General features: G+C 39.3%; 1 protein-coding gene across 2 annotated transcripts in view; it reads right to left on the reverse strand.

Annotated features, from left to right (window-relative positions):
• The window catches only part of stk32a (serine/threonine kinase 32A), a 70,126-nt gene that overhangs the window by 8,570 nt on the left and 43,667 nt on the right, over window positions 1-17,889 (reverse strand). For both annotated transcript variants that reach the window (XM_004084211.4, XM_011492373.3), the window contains 4 exons: window positions 17,696-17,799; window positions 15,868-15,984; window positions 10,063-10,188; window positions 9,063-9,191 (listed from right to left, as the gene is read on the reverse strand). In XM_004084211.4, coding sequence (XP_004084259.2) covers window positions 9,063-9,191; window positions 10,063-10,188; window positions 15,868-15,984; window positions 17,696-17,799 — 476 coding nt within the window. The remainder of the gene's footprint in view (window positions 1-9,062; window positions 9,192-10,062; window positions 10,189-15,867; window positions 15,985-17,695; window positions 17,800-17,889) is intronic.

Below are 17,889 nucleotides of genomic sequence, written 5' to 3' on the forward strand. Positions count from 1 at the left end.
GCTTCCCTTTCCTTTTCTGTCCCACTGTCTTTATCTTCTTTTTGGGTTCCTATGATCCTGTTTTTTTAACACAACAAATTTCTTTTTTTTTCATTGCCTTTCCATTGTTTTTGTTTTACAAAACTGAACGGATAACTAAGCATTATGTTAATGTATTTTTTTCTTTATATTTCTTCAGAGTCTCTGCTGGTAAGTTCCTGTTGACGGAATATTCCATTGCTGCAGAGGAATGCGGAAGAATAAAACACATTCAGATGAGAAGTCCACAGACATATCAGTGATTTGGCTTTTGTTATGACAGAGGCAAGTAAAAATTGGCAAATTGGCCCCCAAAGTGTCGGCAACCGCCTACCTTTGCCGTATGTTAATTTCGCCCCTGCCGCCATCGATTTGCTTCGTCTACATCACGTGTCAAACCCAAGGCCCGGAGGCCAAATGTGGCCCGCCATGTTATTTTGTGTGGCCTGTGAGAGCATAAAAGTCATTCATTCATTCATTTTCAAAAGTTTTTAGTTTCTTAAAATAAAATTTTTCTTTAGTTGATTACATATTAATTATGTGTAGCTGCAGTTGTAATTATTCAATGTTTGCAGGTCTTCTGTTGACAAATTGCTGCTGTGTGCAGCCTTTTTTGTAAAATGTAACACGTGTAACACATGTTCTTTCTAGCTCAGTTTTATGTTATATTTCTTTATTCACTTGGACAGTCTGATCCTTTTATTAATGGAGTTATGTGGGTTTTAATAAGCTGATGAAATTTTATAAGGATTTATGCTAGAGTAACAACCAAACATATGTTTTCTATGCAGCTGTAATTATCACTTTAAAATGTTATAATAAATTATTGAGTTTTTTAACATTAAGGAGTATTTACATTGATTTTTACATTTATTTACATGTATAAGTAATATCTGGCCCTTTGAGGACAGCCAATATGCTGATGTGGCCCTCGGTGAAAATGAGTTTGACACCCCTGATCTACATCCTCCTTGTTCACACAAACAGAGTTCAGTTTGTGTTTTTTTATATTTGAATTGGTTTCAGTTTTACGTTATGCCACTTCTAATACAACCCTCTGTATTTACCCAGAGTTCGGACCTGCACACAAAAGTGCCTGGATTTTGCTTCCCTGTGGTTACACTATTTTTATGTTTTCATCTTATTAAATTATGATGTAATTATGATTATTTCCTGCAAATATCTCACTCATGTGGTAAATAAAATAAAATGCTGTCGTCCTGTTGTTTGTGTGCTGAAGGAGATTGCCAATTTATTTAGCCTTTAAAGCCCATGTCCAATTTTTCTGCTCCACATTATCAATGATTTAATTGAGCTCATTCTATGCTGTGGCAGCAAAAGAAAGCGGGGGGGGGGGGGGGGGGGGATAGATGAGGCCACATTTATAGTAATTGAGGGGGTGAAGACAGGCAGTAAGGGTTTGTTGAGGAACAATTGGGATGGGAGAAAAAGAAAAGGGGAAAAAATAAAACGTTAAAACCACACAGCAAAGCTCTGCACTCTTCTTCATTCATTATTGATTTACTAAAAGTCACTGATGCTATACTGAAATCTCCCTTTCTCTCCACACACATAGGCACTCACTTTATTATTTTTCCTCCTGAATGCTTCCATCCTAAAGTGGCCCCAAAGGCCTAAAGTAAATGGATATGTTAAAGCTTAGCACCAACACAGACTGATATTTCTAGACAGCAATACGTGCCTTCTTCCTGACTGACAGAGACAAAGAACAGGTCATTCTGCAAAATATGATGCCAGAAATATGGTGTTTGGCCACATCAGGCTGGCTCATATCCAAAGAAAGAGAGTATAAAGGAAATGATTTTTGACTGCAACTTAATATTAAAGTGATCATCCACAGCCAATGTCCTCTTAAGGTGACGCACATAGAAAGACCAAACAAGATATATACAATTTAACATGTTTTACTGATTCCACATTTTTCAAGATCATATTAATATACTCAGTGCATCAATAAATCCTTTTTGCATTCTATCTAATATTGGCTTTTTTTTAGTAACAAACGTACTGAGCCAAGTCTACACACAGCTGTTAGCTTTTACAAAATGACCAGATTATGAGCCTACTGACTGAAACAAGAGGATCCCACTTGTTTGATTTTATACAGTTTGAGCTTTTTAAAACATGATTGCCTTCTGTTTCAGAGTCTTTTTGCGGAAAACTATTCTTCATAAAAGCAGGATTTTAGCTATTGACTCTGAACAGATGACTCTCTGCAACATGAACAAATCTGAATTTTTTTTAATCATTTTGACCTCTGGCATCTTTTTGGGGTCAGAGGTCCTATTTCCGAACAAATCAAGGGTTTATCTGTTCCTCTCTAACCCGGTTTCTCTTTTGCATCATTTATCTGTTTCTCATACCCAGCACATCAACAAAAATGAATTCAAACTAGGCCTGTACAATAAATCGCAAATGTGTCGTCAATACATTACTGGCCTGTGCATTACCTATATCGCTAAAGACGTCAGCTGCAATATATGATTACTTTAAATGTTTGTACACACTCTAAAACATTTTTATATCAGCTTTGAAGTATTTAATAAATTAAATAAAGCCCTTTAGACACGTGAACAATCCAATGCAACCCATTTATGTTAGATGGCCGCATCCTATGTGGACTGGAAGTCATTTGGAGTTAAAAATTAAGATATATTGACTATTTAAATAAAACTGTTGGAGTGAAATGGAAATTATGCATTAGTTGTTTTTTCTTTGGCTTTTTGTACAAGTCATATCGTCATCACACTATCAATCACTATTATTGCACATGACGACCTTTTCTCATATCGTGCAGCCCTAATTCTAACATCTCCAAGACAAAAAACTTTTCCTCCTGCACCAAAACAAAGACACCTCAGTAGGTAGAACCTAAGACTCATCGTCCAATCAATCTTGACACGCTGCTACTGGAGAAACAGACCACATAATGGATCAGGAATCATATCACACATAGCTTCATTTCCTGCCAACTTCAACTAAGCAAGGAGAACAAACCAAATCACCAAGGGCCTCATTTATAAAACTTTGCGTAGTATTTGCGTCAGAAGTGGCGTACGGATGAAACATAGGACGTGCGTACGCACAGAAATATTCGGAGTTATAAAACCGTGCGCACGCACATCCTACGCATCTTTCCCTTAATAAATCACAACCAATTCTAAATGCTGCGCAGCTTTTGCGGCCTCATGACACGCCCATAGTTGCCCATAAATAGTCCGTGAAACGCCCACAAATGAATATTCATTGATTGCGAAACCATGCCAAACACGGAGAGAAAATCAAAAAAACGTAACTTCACTCAATGTGAAGTAGAAGTTATCGTTGGCAAGGTGGTAAAGAGGAGAATAATGTTGTTTGGAGGGCACAGTGTGGGCATTACTAATGCCAAAAAGGCACGTGAGTGGCAGACGGCGGCAGACGCCGAAAATGCTGCAGCCTCACAACCTCGGACCGTGGCAGAAATAAAAAAGAAAAGGTCGGACATCAAAGTCAAGGCAAAAAAACGTCTAGCGCTGACCCCCCCCACACACACACCCGTGTCTGCCACGGGTGTGTGTGTGGGGGGGGGGGAACCGGAGCTGACCCCTCCTGATGAGAGACTGGCGGCAATAATTGGGGAATCCCTTTTAAGTGGAGTGGTGACTGAGGCGCAGGGGGACACCGACGCGCCAGATGCACCGGGTGACACCCCCCCAAAAGCACGCAGAGGAAGTCGGAACCGGCTCATAAGCCACTCGTCCTCGTTTGCCAGCACGTCTTCTTGCTGTCTAAAGATGCGTTCACTCCGAATTCTTCCATTTGCCACATCTTCTAAGAGCACAAGATCAGCCATTGTGCGTCATTACGCATTGTGATGGGGCATTTTATTTCCATCTATTTAATTGCATCTGACAAGCTACATATGTCGGTAATAATCGACGTGGAAATGGGAAATTGTTCAGCGCAAATGTAATTTCTTGTTGCTTTCTGAATGGTTGAGACATACGTTGTTTTATCAAAAATAAAACAAACTAAAGGCATATGCATGAATACCATAATTCCGTACCTTATGAAGAAATGTTTTATTATGAAAACAACTTTCCCCAGTAGACAATTAATGCATCTCTCTCTATCTATCTGTCTGTCTAGTTGCACCTATATCTGCTCCGCCAGACGGACACATTAACGAGAATATCAGTTTTGTACATTATTTCGTTCTGTTAAATATATTATATATGAGGATGAATTGCACAACATGCCAATATTGCAGAACATATTTCACTTTTCTTTTTGCAAATAAGTGTTCATTTGAATTTCTGTTGTAATTTTCGTTTGATTTTTTTTTGTTTGTTTCACTGCTGATCGATTCAACGGGTGTTCGTGTAGCTGTTAATTGTAAGATTTGCTTTGTGAAGTCTTCATGTTATTTATGAGAGGCAGTATTGTCATTTTCACTTTCACGTGTTTCTTCCATCTGCCGACGGTGTCGCCGTTTCTCATTTCACCCGTTTTTGTGCGTACGCCTGGGTCAGAGCTTGCGTGAAGGACCGCACATTTTCCCGTCAAGTTTGCTTTTTATAAATCTCAACTATTGCGTAGAGAGTGGCGTACGCCTTATTTTGTGCGTACGCAACGTTTATAAATGAGGCCCCAAGTCCTTAAACTGGCTACTAGTTAAAAATGGCTATAAAGTGATGCCGCTAGTTCACAAATCCCCTAATAGTGTGGGACCGCAATACCTGTCAGATCTATTTTTGCTTCCAGATGATGTCCAATATTCCACAGCTGCTTTCATGTTGAGTTCCAAATTTAAAGTAACACTTTTTCTGTCTTCGTTTAACATGCTCCACTCACACTTTCATTTGAAGTTTTGTAATGTAATTGTTATTGAGTGTTTTTTTCATTTATTGTTCCTGTAGGCATAAAAAGCTTTTGCATTTTGCACTTTGGATTTTCTGTGTGTGTGTGAAGCAGGTTATCCAAATAAAGAGGCCTTTCATTAGTGTGTCACCGCTGCAGGTTTTAGCAACACTTAAAATCAAGCAAATGCCGCGCATTTCGAGACATTTGCAAAACAGCCAGAGCACAACACAAAAATGCTGATGAGCTCCAACGAATGCACAAACAAAATCACAGCTTTCATCTTTGTTTATGAGTGTGCAACGTGAATTTGACTGTCATTTCTCGGCTGAAGAATGAATCAAAATTACTGTCTACTTTTCCACAAATACACAGAGGATGGAAGATGGTTCACATAAAAAAATGAGAGTCAGTTGATTACAATATTTGTCTTTTCCATCAAAACGGCGGTTGGGGTTTTGTTTTTTTGCCGCTGTTAAATCCATTAGAAGTGATTGAAAACAGAGCTTTGCTGCATTTTTTCTTCCTCTACTTCAGAAAGTAGAGACTAAAAAAACACATCTGTAGCTGCAGTTAAATAGATTCAGAAAAGTTGGGTGAATAATGTTGAGCACTAAAAAGAGATAAGCATATTTTTATTTGTATGATACTTTTCACAGAATAAAATCACAAAGTGCTTTACAAAAATAAATAAGACAGCAGAAAACCAACACTCATACACAAAAAGATTTAAACATTCAACCCGACAAGACTCACTAAAAGTGAAGATAAAAGTTTTCTTAATAGATATTAATGTGGGTTTTAAAGGATTCTTTAAAGGAGTTGATCTGAAGTAGTGACAAAGGAAGGAAATTCCAAAGATGTGGAGGTTTGAAAGTTGAAATCTCTTCTTGTTTTGAAGCAGATTTTTTAATATTTAAAAGTTTTGTTTTTGTTGACCTGTAGGATAGGGCTTGAAGAGTAAGAGGTTTACAGGTCAGTAATATATGAAAGTTTCTCGGTGCAAGCTCTAAAATCTAAAATTCAAACTTGATCAATTCTAAATATAACTGGAAGTCAAAGTGAAGAGGACATTAGCTTTTTACTGGCTCAAACTTGCTAAGGAGCTTTGGACAATCCGCAAAAGATTTAATGACAGTTTATCAAAAAGAAAGTAAACATAGAATTACAGTAATTAAAGCAAAAATAAATCAAAGCATGAATTATTATGATTAAGATAAAATGCTTTTGAATTTTGTCAGAGGCATAGACGAACAACACCCAAAGTTTTCTAAGACTCCACTGAACAGAGAGGGCCAGGGGACCCCAGGTGTTGTCTAATAAAAGGAATTTTATTTTCAGGGGAATTATGGATTATGATATCCATGATATCTTTGTAAAAACATTTTTTTTTTCATTCATCTTCTTAACCGTTTATTCCCTTTCGGGGTCACGGGGTTGCCGGAGCCTATCCCGGCCACTTGGGCGTAGGCAAGGGATACCCTGGACTGGTCGCCAGTCTGTCGCAGGGTGGAATATCCTCAATCATACATTGATTCACTCTCAAACCTAGGTACAATTTAGAGTTGCCAATCAACCTATGAAGCATGTGTTTGGACGGTGGGAGGAGGCCGGAGATCCCGGAGAAAACCCACGCATGCACGGGGAGAACACAAAAAGGTCCCCCATTGATGTTGTGTTTTTCATGTCCCCCAGCCGGGACTTGAACCGGGGGCCTTCTTGCTGTGAGGTAAGAGCGCTAACCACTGCGCCACCGTGCAGCCCTTTTTTATACCTGTTTTTTTAGCCCTTTTTTAGCTGTTGCAGCTTTGCTTGTTGCCTGCTCCAGGTTGCCATTTGCCTGCGGAATTCCAAGGTACTTGTAACTGTCCTCAATGTCGGCTATTGTTCCTTCTGTGAGTAAGACTTCTCCTGTGTGGACTACCTTGCCTCTCTTTGTCACCATCCGGCAACATTTCTCAAGCCCGAATGACATCCAAATGTCAGTGCTGTAGATCCTGGTGGTGTGGATCAGGGAGTCAATGTCACGCTCGCTCTTAGCATATAGCTTGATGTCATCCATTGAGAGGAGGTGACCGATGTTGGCCCCATTTGTGAGTCGGTATCCATAGCCAGTCTTGTTAATTATTTGGTTGAGGGGGTTCAGACCTATGCACAACAGTAGTGGGGACAGAGCATCACCTTGGTATATCCCACATTTGATGGACACTTGTGGAAGGGGCTTGCCATTGGCTTCAAGGGTAGTTTTCCACAGCTTCACTGAGTTTCCTATGAAGGCTCTTAGAGTCCTGTTGATGTTGTACAGCTCCAAGCATTCAGTGATCCATGTGTGTAGCATTGAGTCGTAGGCTTTCTTGTAATCAATCCAGGCTGTGCACAGGTTGGTGTGTCGTGACCTGCAGTCTTGAGCGACTGTTCTGTCAACCAGGAGTTGGTGTTTGGCTCCTCTGGAGTCTCTACCAATGCCCTTCTGTGCATTGCTCATGTATTGATCCATGTGCCTATTTACCTTTGTTGCAATGATGCCATACATGAGCTTCCATGTTGTGGAGAGACAGGTCATTGGGCGGTAGTTGGATGGGACTGCACCCTTTGAGGGATCCTTCTGGATCAGGATCATTCGCCATTCCGTTAGCCATTCGGGGTGACTCCCATCTCTTAGCAGCTGGTTCATTTGTGCTGCCAGGCGCTCGTGGAGTGCGGTGAGCTTCTTAAGCCAGTAGGCATGTATCATGTCAGGGCCCAGTGCTGTCCAGTTTTTCATACCTGAGACTCTTGGATGTCTGCCACTGTGATGGTTACTGGATTCTGTTCAGGGAGGTTGCTATGTTCTTTTCTCAGACAGACCTGCCACTGGGCATTGCTGTTAAGTGCTGTCTCTTTCTCCCACATACTTTTCCTGTACTGTTCAGTTTCTAGCCTTGGTGGGTCTGCTCGGCTGTTTTGACCCTGCCACTGAGAGTACACTTTCACAGGTTGAGTTGCAAACCGCCTGTTTATCTGTCTGGCTTCATTGTCTTTTGTGTACCTCTTTAGGCGGCTGCTCAAGGCTAGAAGCCTTTTTTGGCAGTTTCCAGTGCGTCAGGTATGGGCATCTGGCTGTATCTCTTAGGTACTTGCTTTGTCATTGTACCTCTTTGAGCCTCTGTCAGCTTACTCACATCCCTCCGAGTTGCCTTGATTTTGGCCTCTAACCGTTGCTTCCATGGTGGGTATTGTTTTCTTCCATGGTTGCTCTTACAGCCAAACATCTTAAGGATCACTGCTACTGAAGTGTAAACCAGTTCATTGGTTTCTGTGATTGTTGTGGTAGGAATTGCCCTCAATGCTTCTTTCACAGCTTCCAGGAGACTTTCAGGCGGTACATCACTTAACCGTTGTAGCCGGTGTTGCCTAGTGTGCATTCTAGACATGATCTTGTCTTTCAGGCCAGTTATTGCCTCGCTCAGCATATCTGTGGTTGTTGGAGCTGTGTGCTTAGGGTGGGAGTGTGGTATAGCCTCCTCTCTGACCTGCTGTTATGGCTCTCCCGTGGTGGTATTGCAATTGTATTGTACCGCAGTTGTTGTGCTGTTTGTGGATGTTAGAACATTGGGCTACCAGTTGTTTGACAGTTAGCCTTGATTTATATATATATATATATATATATATATATATATATATATATATATATATATATATATATATATATATATATATATATATATATATATATATATACATATATATATACATATATATATATATATATATATATATATATATATATATATATATATATATATGAGATACATGATCAGGAAGAAGGAACATGAGAAACTGGAGAAATACCAGGGACTCAGAGAAGAACTGGAGAAAGCATGGAAAGTGGAGGTGACAGTGGTGCCTGTGGTAATTGAAGCACTCGGGGCAGTAACCCCCAAGCTGGAGGAGTGGCTACAACAGATACCTGGAAAGACCTCAGACCTCTCAGTCCAGAAAAGCGCAGTGCTAGGAACAGCTAAGATACTGCAGGACCCTCAAGCTCCCAGGCCTCTGGTAGAGGACCCGAGCTTGGAGGAGAAACCACCCGCGGAGGGTGAGAGGGGCGTTTTATATATATATATATATTATTGTTTACTAGCAAAGATCAGGTTTTTCCAACAATGTGTATAAAAGATGTTAAAAAATGAGGTTTTTACCTGTGGAGACCCATCAGATCCCTGCTCTCTGGTCTTTCGAGCAAGCCTTTTCTTCTTCTTGTGAAGGGGTTTGGACTCCAGGATCATTTCCTCCAGCTCAAATGTGGGATCACAGTTTAACCTTCGCCTCTGTTTAGATAAAGAGCCGTGCCGTTAAAACCAAACCAACCAACCAAACATTTTGTCTTTTGAATTCTTTCAAATTGGATAAACAGAACCCGACTGCTGATCTTTTTTTATACTCTAAGGTAAGAAACTAAAACATAATGGGAACAGACGACAGCAAAAGCAGACAAAATGACTATAATTAAGCAGAGCAATTTTTGTCCCATTGATCCCTTCCTCTGTCCTGTCATTAAAGGCACCTGCAGCTTTGCAAAATCAATCAATCAACCAATCAATCCGTTTATTTATATAGCACATTTAAAAACAGCCACAGCTGACCAAAGTACCAAGTGTATAAACTCAAAGTCTTCTACTTGTTCTAACAGTGTTTATTCACACTCCGGTCACGTTATTCTGCTTCTTCCAACATTAAACTGAGAGAAATTACTGAAGAGTTTCTTAACAGGCAGCCCGTTACTAAACCCATATAAGATTCAAGGAGCCGCTGACACTACGGGGCATTCATTGCACGTCACCTTGTCAGACAAGCAGCTTGACCTCCTGTCTAATAATGTTGCAGAATACAGTTGTTGTGGCCAAATCAGTTTTTAATAAAAAAAAAAAATGCGCAAGATGATCAGACTTTGCCCAGCAGGGGATCTCAGCGGAAAGGATTAAATAAATCTCATTACAGACTTTTGTAAGCAGACCTGAAGGCATAAATTTAAAAGCAGAAAGTAATCCGTACCTCCAGGAAATTTTAAGATTCAGCTGATTTAATTCATCCACAGGTTACCTTTTCATAAGCAAGAAACAGTAGATTCTACTTTGTTTATTTTGTCGGGAAAATCAGATTATATCTTCACTGAAGCCTTTCTTTTAGTCTGATACTCACATTGGGAATAAAGCCTGGAGGAACTTGTTTGCCATGCACAGCATCCCAGTTCACATCTGTCATGTAGTCCAGATCCTGCAGCTCTGCCAGACAGGAGACTCGCTTCTGGACGTCGATGCAAAGGAACTGAATTGGACAAAAAATAATCATTATTTAAAATTAATCTTAATTTTGAACTGTATCTCTTTGAACTAGGATGATGGGGACACATTGTTAGTGAAGGGGTTTCCAAGATGTGGATTGCTGCCAAAAGATTTTTCTTTATCTTCAGTTGGATTGGTTTCACTTCAAATTTGTGTGATATTTATTTGTAATGTTATTTGTTCAAATTTTGTGTGTGTATATATATATAAATAAATAATTTTTTTAAATGTAAAAAATTAAGCTCAAAATTACATTTCTGAATATTTCTTTATTTAAACTGTTGTGAATCGGATGAAAAAATTCTGTTGGAAAAATCTTGTAGGTGTGACGTAGAACCTACAGTCAGTGGGCCACAAGCTCCCTGCTCCATTCCATTCTGATGCATCCACTTGTAGACAACTAGATCCATTAACGTCTTTGTTCTCCTTTTCTGAGCCGGCATCTGGCTCAAAACTGTACGGCTGGAGAGCTTCAATATTGCTCGCTATTTTTTGTTGAACTGGTATGTTAGGATGGGGTCGTAAGGGGCTGTAAGCCAGCAGGAGAGAGTGTAGACAGATGGATGACGAGAAATGGGGTGGGCTTACACCACTCCAACAGTCCCGCCCACAACTCAGAGGCAAATTTCTGAGGAACTACTACCGCTCTACAGAAACTATGTCCTAGAAAGCAGCACAGTATTTTTTATATTGCTTAAAAACGGCATAATCATTATCAAAAGACTCCTGGGAACACTTTTAGAATACCTTAAAAGATGGTCGGAGTGGGACTTTCAGAACTTCACGTGAGCATTCCTTTACCAAATGATGTGTTGAAAAATTTGCCTACCTTTTCCATTTCCTCATAATAGCTTCTGTGTGTCACAAGAGTTTTGAACATGCAAAAAATTAACATAGTCAAATATTCTGAAAATGGTAACAGGGTAGTAGCTGAGTCTCTCAAACCTGATGGTTCAGTGGAGCTTTTCTGGGTCAGAAATGTTAAACATTTACGTAAGAGGCTGGTGACCAATGTGATCAAAGGAGAGGGAAAATATTTAATATTTTCAGGAGTTGCAGAGTAAATTCTCACTAGTTTGCATGTTTTCCTCATACTTTAGTCCTCCAAAAGGTCAGCCCAGTTAGATGAAGAGAATCCAGAACAAACTGGAATGATACTGACAGAAATGGGACATGAGAGACCAGATGAAGGACGAGATAAGGACTGACAGAGGGAAAAGACAAAAATGAGAAAATAAACCCACAGATGTAGGTGTGAGAATTCAGTAGGTTGTGAGGAATGAAAGATGGAGGACAAATATATGAAGCATGGAGTTTTTTCCCCCTTACATAGCTCTTTTGTTTCCCTCAAACACGCACTCTTCTGTCCACTCCCTCTCACACACTGATAAACATCCTCCTGGAATGCCAATGAGCTTCGAGGAGTCTGAGCACGAAGCAATGCAACAGTTTGACTGCAGTGGATTGCTGCCAAGAAAAACCCCAAACGCTGCAACAACAGTGCTTCGTTTGCTTCAAAGTGGCTTCAATGTGACAACAGCAAGAGACTTGTTTTTAATAGATCGACCGTAATGAGTTATGCAACTGCAAATGTCAAAGTTCTGCAGTTAAATGTGTTTGTAGGTGCTACAGTTTGTTTTTCTTTGTAATCTGAATATTCAAACACTATCGACAAATTTATTGTCTAATTTCTTTTTCGAAAGTAGTGAGTTGTTAACAGCTGACAGTAATTGAATATCTATCATAAATGCTTTAAGGAAATTTCTTAGCTGGGTCTTGAAAGGTGTTTAAAAACCTACTCCCATGAAAAACGTGTTTTTGGTGTTTTGAACATGTTCTTGTAGCATTTTTCTGATGATGGAGGACATATATTTATATATATATATATATATATATATATATATATATATATATATATATATATATATATATATATATATATATATATATATATATATATATATATATATATATATATATATATAATTATTCCAAGTGGTCTTTTAATTAAGATTATGAGGATTTTTGCGTGGGCTGCTCGGTGGCGCAGTGGTTAGCGCTTTTGTGTGGAGTTTGCATGTTCTCCCCGGTTTTCTCCGGGGTCTCCAGCTTCCTCCCACTGTCCAAAAACATGCTTCAAAGGTTAATTGGTCACTCTAAATTTTCCATAGGTGTGAGTGAATGGGTGTGTATTTGTGGACATTCTACCCTGCGACAGACTGGCGACCTGTCCAGGTTGTCCCCTGCCTTCGCCCACAACTGGCCGGGATAGGCTCCGGCAGCCCCGTGACCCCGAAAGGGAAAACGGTTAAGAAAATGAATGAATGAATGACGTTTTTCGCTAAAATAAAGAAGCCTGTGTTGCTTTTTAAGACAAATTTTCTGCAGAGTGGCAGGAGTTCATTAAAAACTCGCCTCTGAGTTGTGGGCGGAAATGAAGGCATGGAAGAAACCCTATGCTGATATACCATCATTCCTTTTTTTTTTTTTTTACACTCTCTCCCACTAACGTACAGCCCCTTACAACCCAGAGCTAACATTAACAGAGCAACAAAAATGGTGAGCAATATTGGAGCTATGCAGATGTACAGTTTTAAGCCAGATGCCAGTTCAGACGAGGAAAATGAAAACAATAATAAAGTGTTTCCCCGCTTATTCACATTTCAACATTCCCGGTTTAGTGTATGTACGATTCCTTTTTTTTTCTGAAAACTGAAGATGCTTGTGTAAAACTTTTGTGTCCAAAGGAGGTGCAGCTGGGATTTCTGAAGAGGGGAGCGGAGATGAAGAGCATGCCGGCCCATCCTCTCTTTCTTGGAATCTTGGAAAAAACACAATTGAAGCCGAGTGGACACTGCATGCTCAAAGGTGAGGAAAATGGATGCGAAGAATAGAGTACTTAAAAGTGAATGGACAGATCTTTATGGATTCATTCTTCCAACTGGCAGTGGAAAACCTTTATGTCTTGTTTGCTGTGAAACAGTGATTTATTTAAAAGTGGAAATATAAATTGCAGATGTCATAAGTAAGGCCCATCTTTTGGTCTATGCGAGATTTTTTCACAAACAAATCAAAAAAGATTTGTGAAGACTTGCTGGGTGTGAAGCGCTTGGGACGCCTACAAGAAGAGAAGACAGACGAGGCTATTAAGTAGATGCTGATACAGAGGTGTGTTGATCCAAAAAGGTGATCTCAGTCACTACAGATCAGGGGTTCTCAAAGTGCGGCCCTGGGGCCAATGACAGCCCGCAGGAAGATTTTTTTGTGGCCCTCAATAAAAGAGAGCCAGAGCAGGTTCCTTTGAGGAAGAACGTTGTGTTGGCGAGGAGAAAAGGGGCTTTCTAGCCAAGTGGACAAATGCTTACTTTGTCGTACCTCATGGGCTGGATAAAGTCATGTGCCTTATTTGCAAGAAGGTAAATGCAATGCTCAAAGAATGCAATAAAAATCGTCACTATGTTATGAATCATTAAAAAGTATGACAAATTTACCGGTGAGGAGCCCAACATTAAGCTCTAACAACTACAACGAGGCTATGCTGCACAGCAGATGTTTACAAAAATGGCTAAATCCAGTGAAGCTGTGAGAGAAGCTCGCCACGTTGTGGTTTTGGAAATGGACCGGCATAGCTAGTCCTTCAGTGACAGGTAGTTTGTAAAAAGAATGTATGCTGAAAGTAGCTGACATTGTTTGTCCAGAGCAAAAGAAAGTCTGTCAAATGATACAATTACTAGATGAGTAGAAGATCTGCAACCTCTGACTGCAACTGGGAAAACATCTGGAGGGCCTGGTAGATTGTACAAATGACACATTAAAGTTATGAAAAACAACTTTTTCTGTTTATCCATTTTTTGTTTCACCAAAATTGGCCCCGAGTCTAATGTCGAATGTCTAATTTGTCCCTCTGCTACAAAAACTTTGAGAACCCCTGCTAAAGATGGTGCTCCACCAGTGGTGGTTCTACACTGAATTAATCTCCAGCAAGACCCTCCCCAATGGGATCACAAAAATAAATATTACTGAAACAAACTCAAAATATACTGCGTGGACCTTGATATGGAGGAGATTTTCATAACTGGACCCATTCAAATTTGGTTAGCCCTGCTATAGACCAGTGTTTTTCAACCAGTGTGCCGCGGCACACTAGTGTGCCGTGGGAGATGGTCAAGTGTGCCGTGGGAAATTGCCCTCATTAACTGATCTAAAAACATTTCCCATCTCCAGGATTTCAGCTCTGTGTTCATCCAAACAGGCCCTGATAAAACACTGAGGAGTTAGGAATATAAAAGACCGTAAAATAATTTTTCTTTGCGTTTATTTTATTTTATTAAAGACATTTTGATAAGAATGACGTACCGCGATTCAGCTGGACCTTCGGCTGTATTTTGGAAAAGTCCCGTCCCTTTAACTGTCTCCACCAATCATTCTTGGGGGGGTTAATCACATGTCATCGGTCTGACCAATCAGAAGTGCTTAAAGTCTTCACTTCCTTGTTCTGATTCTGCTCGTAAAGTCGCTCAGTTCTAACAAAAATACCAGCTAAAGCTCGTGTTTAGCGGTGTAGCTTTCCACAGAATCCGGTATCAGACCGTGGAACAAGTAAACAAAACAATGAAGCTCCGAAAACCGATCTCCGGCCGTTTTATGCACTACATCTCCCATGATGCATTGGGTTGTGAGAGTGAAAGCGCACAAGGAGATCTGTTGTTAAACGTCTTGAAACCAACGAACACACATCAAACAGTTTTTAAATCTTCTAACTTAACTTTTATTGCATCTTTTAGAAAAAAACAACTGCAACTTCCATCTTTTTCTGCAACAATGATCACAAACATGCATGTGAGATTGTGGAGGGGCTGTAGATCAATACAGACTTTGAGTTTGTCTTTTTTTTTTTTTTCATTTTTGGATGCTGGTGTGCCGCGGGATTTTTTTTAAGGTTAAAGTGTGCCGTGGCTCAAAAAAGGTTGAAAAACACTGATCTAGACCATGTAAGTGTGTTGTAGGAAGAATACTACCTGAATACTTCTTCAGACTACAATGGAACATTGAACATAAGTTTATACATATATTGATAGTATATAAAAAGTAAACTTCAAGTGTAGGTCCTCACTTTCAGTACAGATTAATTATCCATGTAGTACTACACTAAAATAGACTTTTTGCTAAGAAACTTTAACCCTAATGAGTGCCATGGTGGATCAAAATGCACAAGTACAGATTGCCAAACTTGCTGGTTTCTCACACACATAAAAACTCTTATAAGTAGTAAGTACTAGTGCACTTATATCACATCTTGAAGACTTCAGTCAAGAAATATGATCAAAACTCCTGACAGTAAGAAATAAGAAATGTCTTCTTTTAAAAAAGACAAGCATTTCCTACTTTCACCCTCATCAGTGTCTGAAGCGTAAACATATATTTAGGCTCCGACTCGCAAGAAACAGAGAACGCTTTTGCTTGATGATTATAATTCCAAACACACACTTGCATGAAGGCTGCAGCAACTTCCATTAGTTCTAAGGATGCTAATTAAATAGTGGTGTCAGGTAAGTATAATTGACTTTACTCTGGGAATAATAAAGCAGAGACTTCAGGAAAATTTATATTTCAAGTATTTATCACAAGCAGGAAAGGGAAAAAAAAAAATACAATCACTAACCTTTCTAAGAAGAGACTTCATTTCCAAAGACCAGGCTGCTGGGTAACTGGGATGAACTTTGTGGAAAGTTTGGAGAATCTCATTTGCTGGCGTGTTGGATTTCATCACATATGGTCTCTAAAAAAAGAGGGCAAACGACAAAAGGGGATACCATTTTATAGAAATCTGTCTTATGACTCATGAACAGGAACCGTGGGGTTTATTCATGATAAAGTACATGACTTCTGACTCATTCCTTACTGGCCCCTTTTTGATCTCTAACGCTCTTCCTGTTAGAACCAATGGAAACAAATGAAGGTAAAATGTACTTTGGAGATCTGGGGGGGGGGCATAATGATCTCTCATCAAAATGTCCTGTGTGTCTTTAAATCATTTCCTTTCAAAAGCTGTATGGGATTGGACAAACATTGGCTTTAAATTATTTATTTACACAAAAAATAAAAAGGAAACTACAAATATTTATGTCAGACATCTTTAGTTTTTAAAGAAAAAAAGTTTTTTAGAAAAAAAAAGAAAAAAAAAGTATTAGAAATACATTATGGAGCTGTGTTTCCAGTTGTTGTTATGGTAATTTCACGGTGCCATTTGTTGCAGCTGGACTCACTTGTTAGTGTAGGTATGAAAAATCTAGAATACATTTGGAAGAAGCAGCAAAGGAACTGTCTTTAATCTACAATGGAGCCACTATTTTTGAAAGTTTATTGGTAGAATGCAGCTATGCCATTAGCGTTAAATCAATAATTGTGTACGTCCATAAACTTCCCCATTGTTTCTAAATACACTTGTCATGTAGCTATCAAGTCCTTTTCAGTGTGGTCAATGTTGTCGGAAATGAGACCTTCTGATTTACAAAACCTCTTTATTTATCCCAACACATTATTATAAATTATGCAAGTTATTAGAAAGTTATTGGAATAATTACTATATATCTTTCATTGGATTTTTGTTGTCATAAATTAAGGAAATTAGATACTTTTCAAGGTAGTCTTGTACAGTAAAGAGTCATGCCTCAAATTCTGTAACAATTCTGTTTACCTCACAAAGGCAGCTGGGTAGCTCGGTTGGTAAGGTGGAAGGTTGCCACGCAAGAATCCAGGGTTTGATTCCCAGAGGGGAATGAACAATGGGGCAATTACCATATCAATGGCGAGCAAGTAAGATCTTGCAGTGAGGGCCCTTGGGCAAGAACACTGTTGCCTCCCGAGCGCAGCTCAGCTGCTCCCACAGGGGATGGATCAAATGTGGAGAACAAATTTTGCACACTTAGATGTGTGACAAAAAGTGGGACTTTCTTTATATAATCACACATGGATATAAAATTAAATTGGCCTACAGTTAAGTTGTGTTACTCAGATAACTAAAACTACCCCAGATTTGGGAGTTTCCTTTGAGTATTTTATCATGTAAGTAATTTGCACCTGCACCAAAGAAATGTGTAACAATGATTTAGTTAAAAGAATGTGCAAGGAGAATGACAAAATATAAGATATGTGTTCCCTATTAACACTACCTTCAATCTTAAAACTCAAACCATTTTTGTCTTGTTTCTTATCACTGTAATCTGATTATAATAATAATCTCCCAAAAATAAACAAAAAGATATGTCTCCTGGAATAAAATAAATTCTATGTTTTCAGTCCCACATGAATTTGCCTCTTTTTTTTCCCAGACAGGTAAAATAAAAACATAAAACATACCTGACAGTGACTTTTTTTGTGTGGAGGCCTTGGACTCTGGGCTTTTCTAACACATTTTAGAGGGTTTCATCTGTTCACAGGTCACACTGAAAGGCAGTGTGAAGAGAAAAATTGACAGAGAATCTTATTACCTGTCCTCTTAGCAGTTCATAGGCTGTTATCCCCAGAGACCACCAGTCCACAGCAAAGGAGTATCCAGGGTGAGACCCTTCAAAGCTCTGGAAAAGTTCTGGAGCTGATAAACAAAAAAACACAACAAATATTAGCAGTCCTCCATGGAATCATCAGATTTTCTCAGCGATGCAGGATTTAATCAGAAAAACAG

The sequence above is a fragment of the Oryzias latipes genome, chromosome 14, assembly GCF_002234675.1.
Source record: "Oryzias latipes chromosome 14, ASM223467v1".
In the NCBI taxonomy this organism is placed as follows: Eukaryota; Metazoa; Chordata; class Actinopteri; order Beloniformes; family Adrianichthyidae; genus Oryzias; species Oryzias latipes.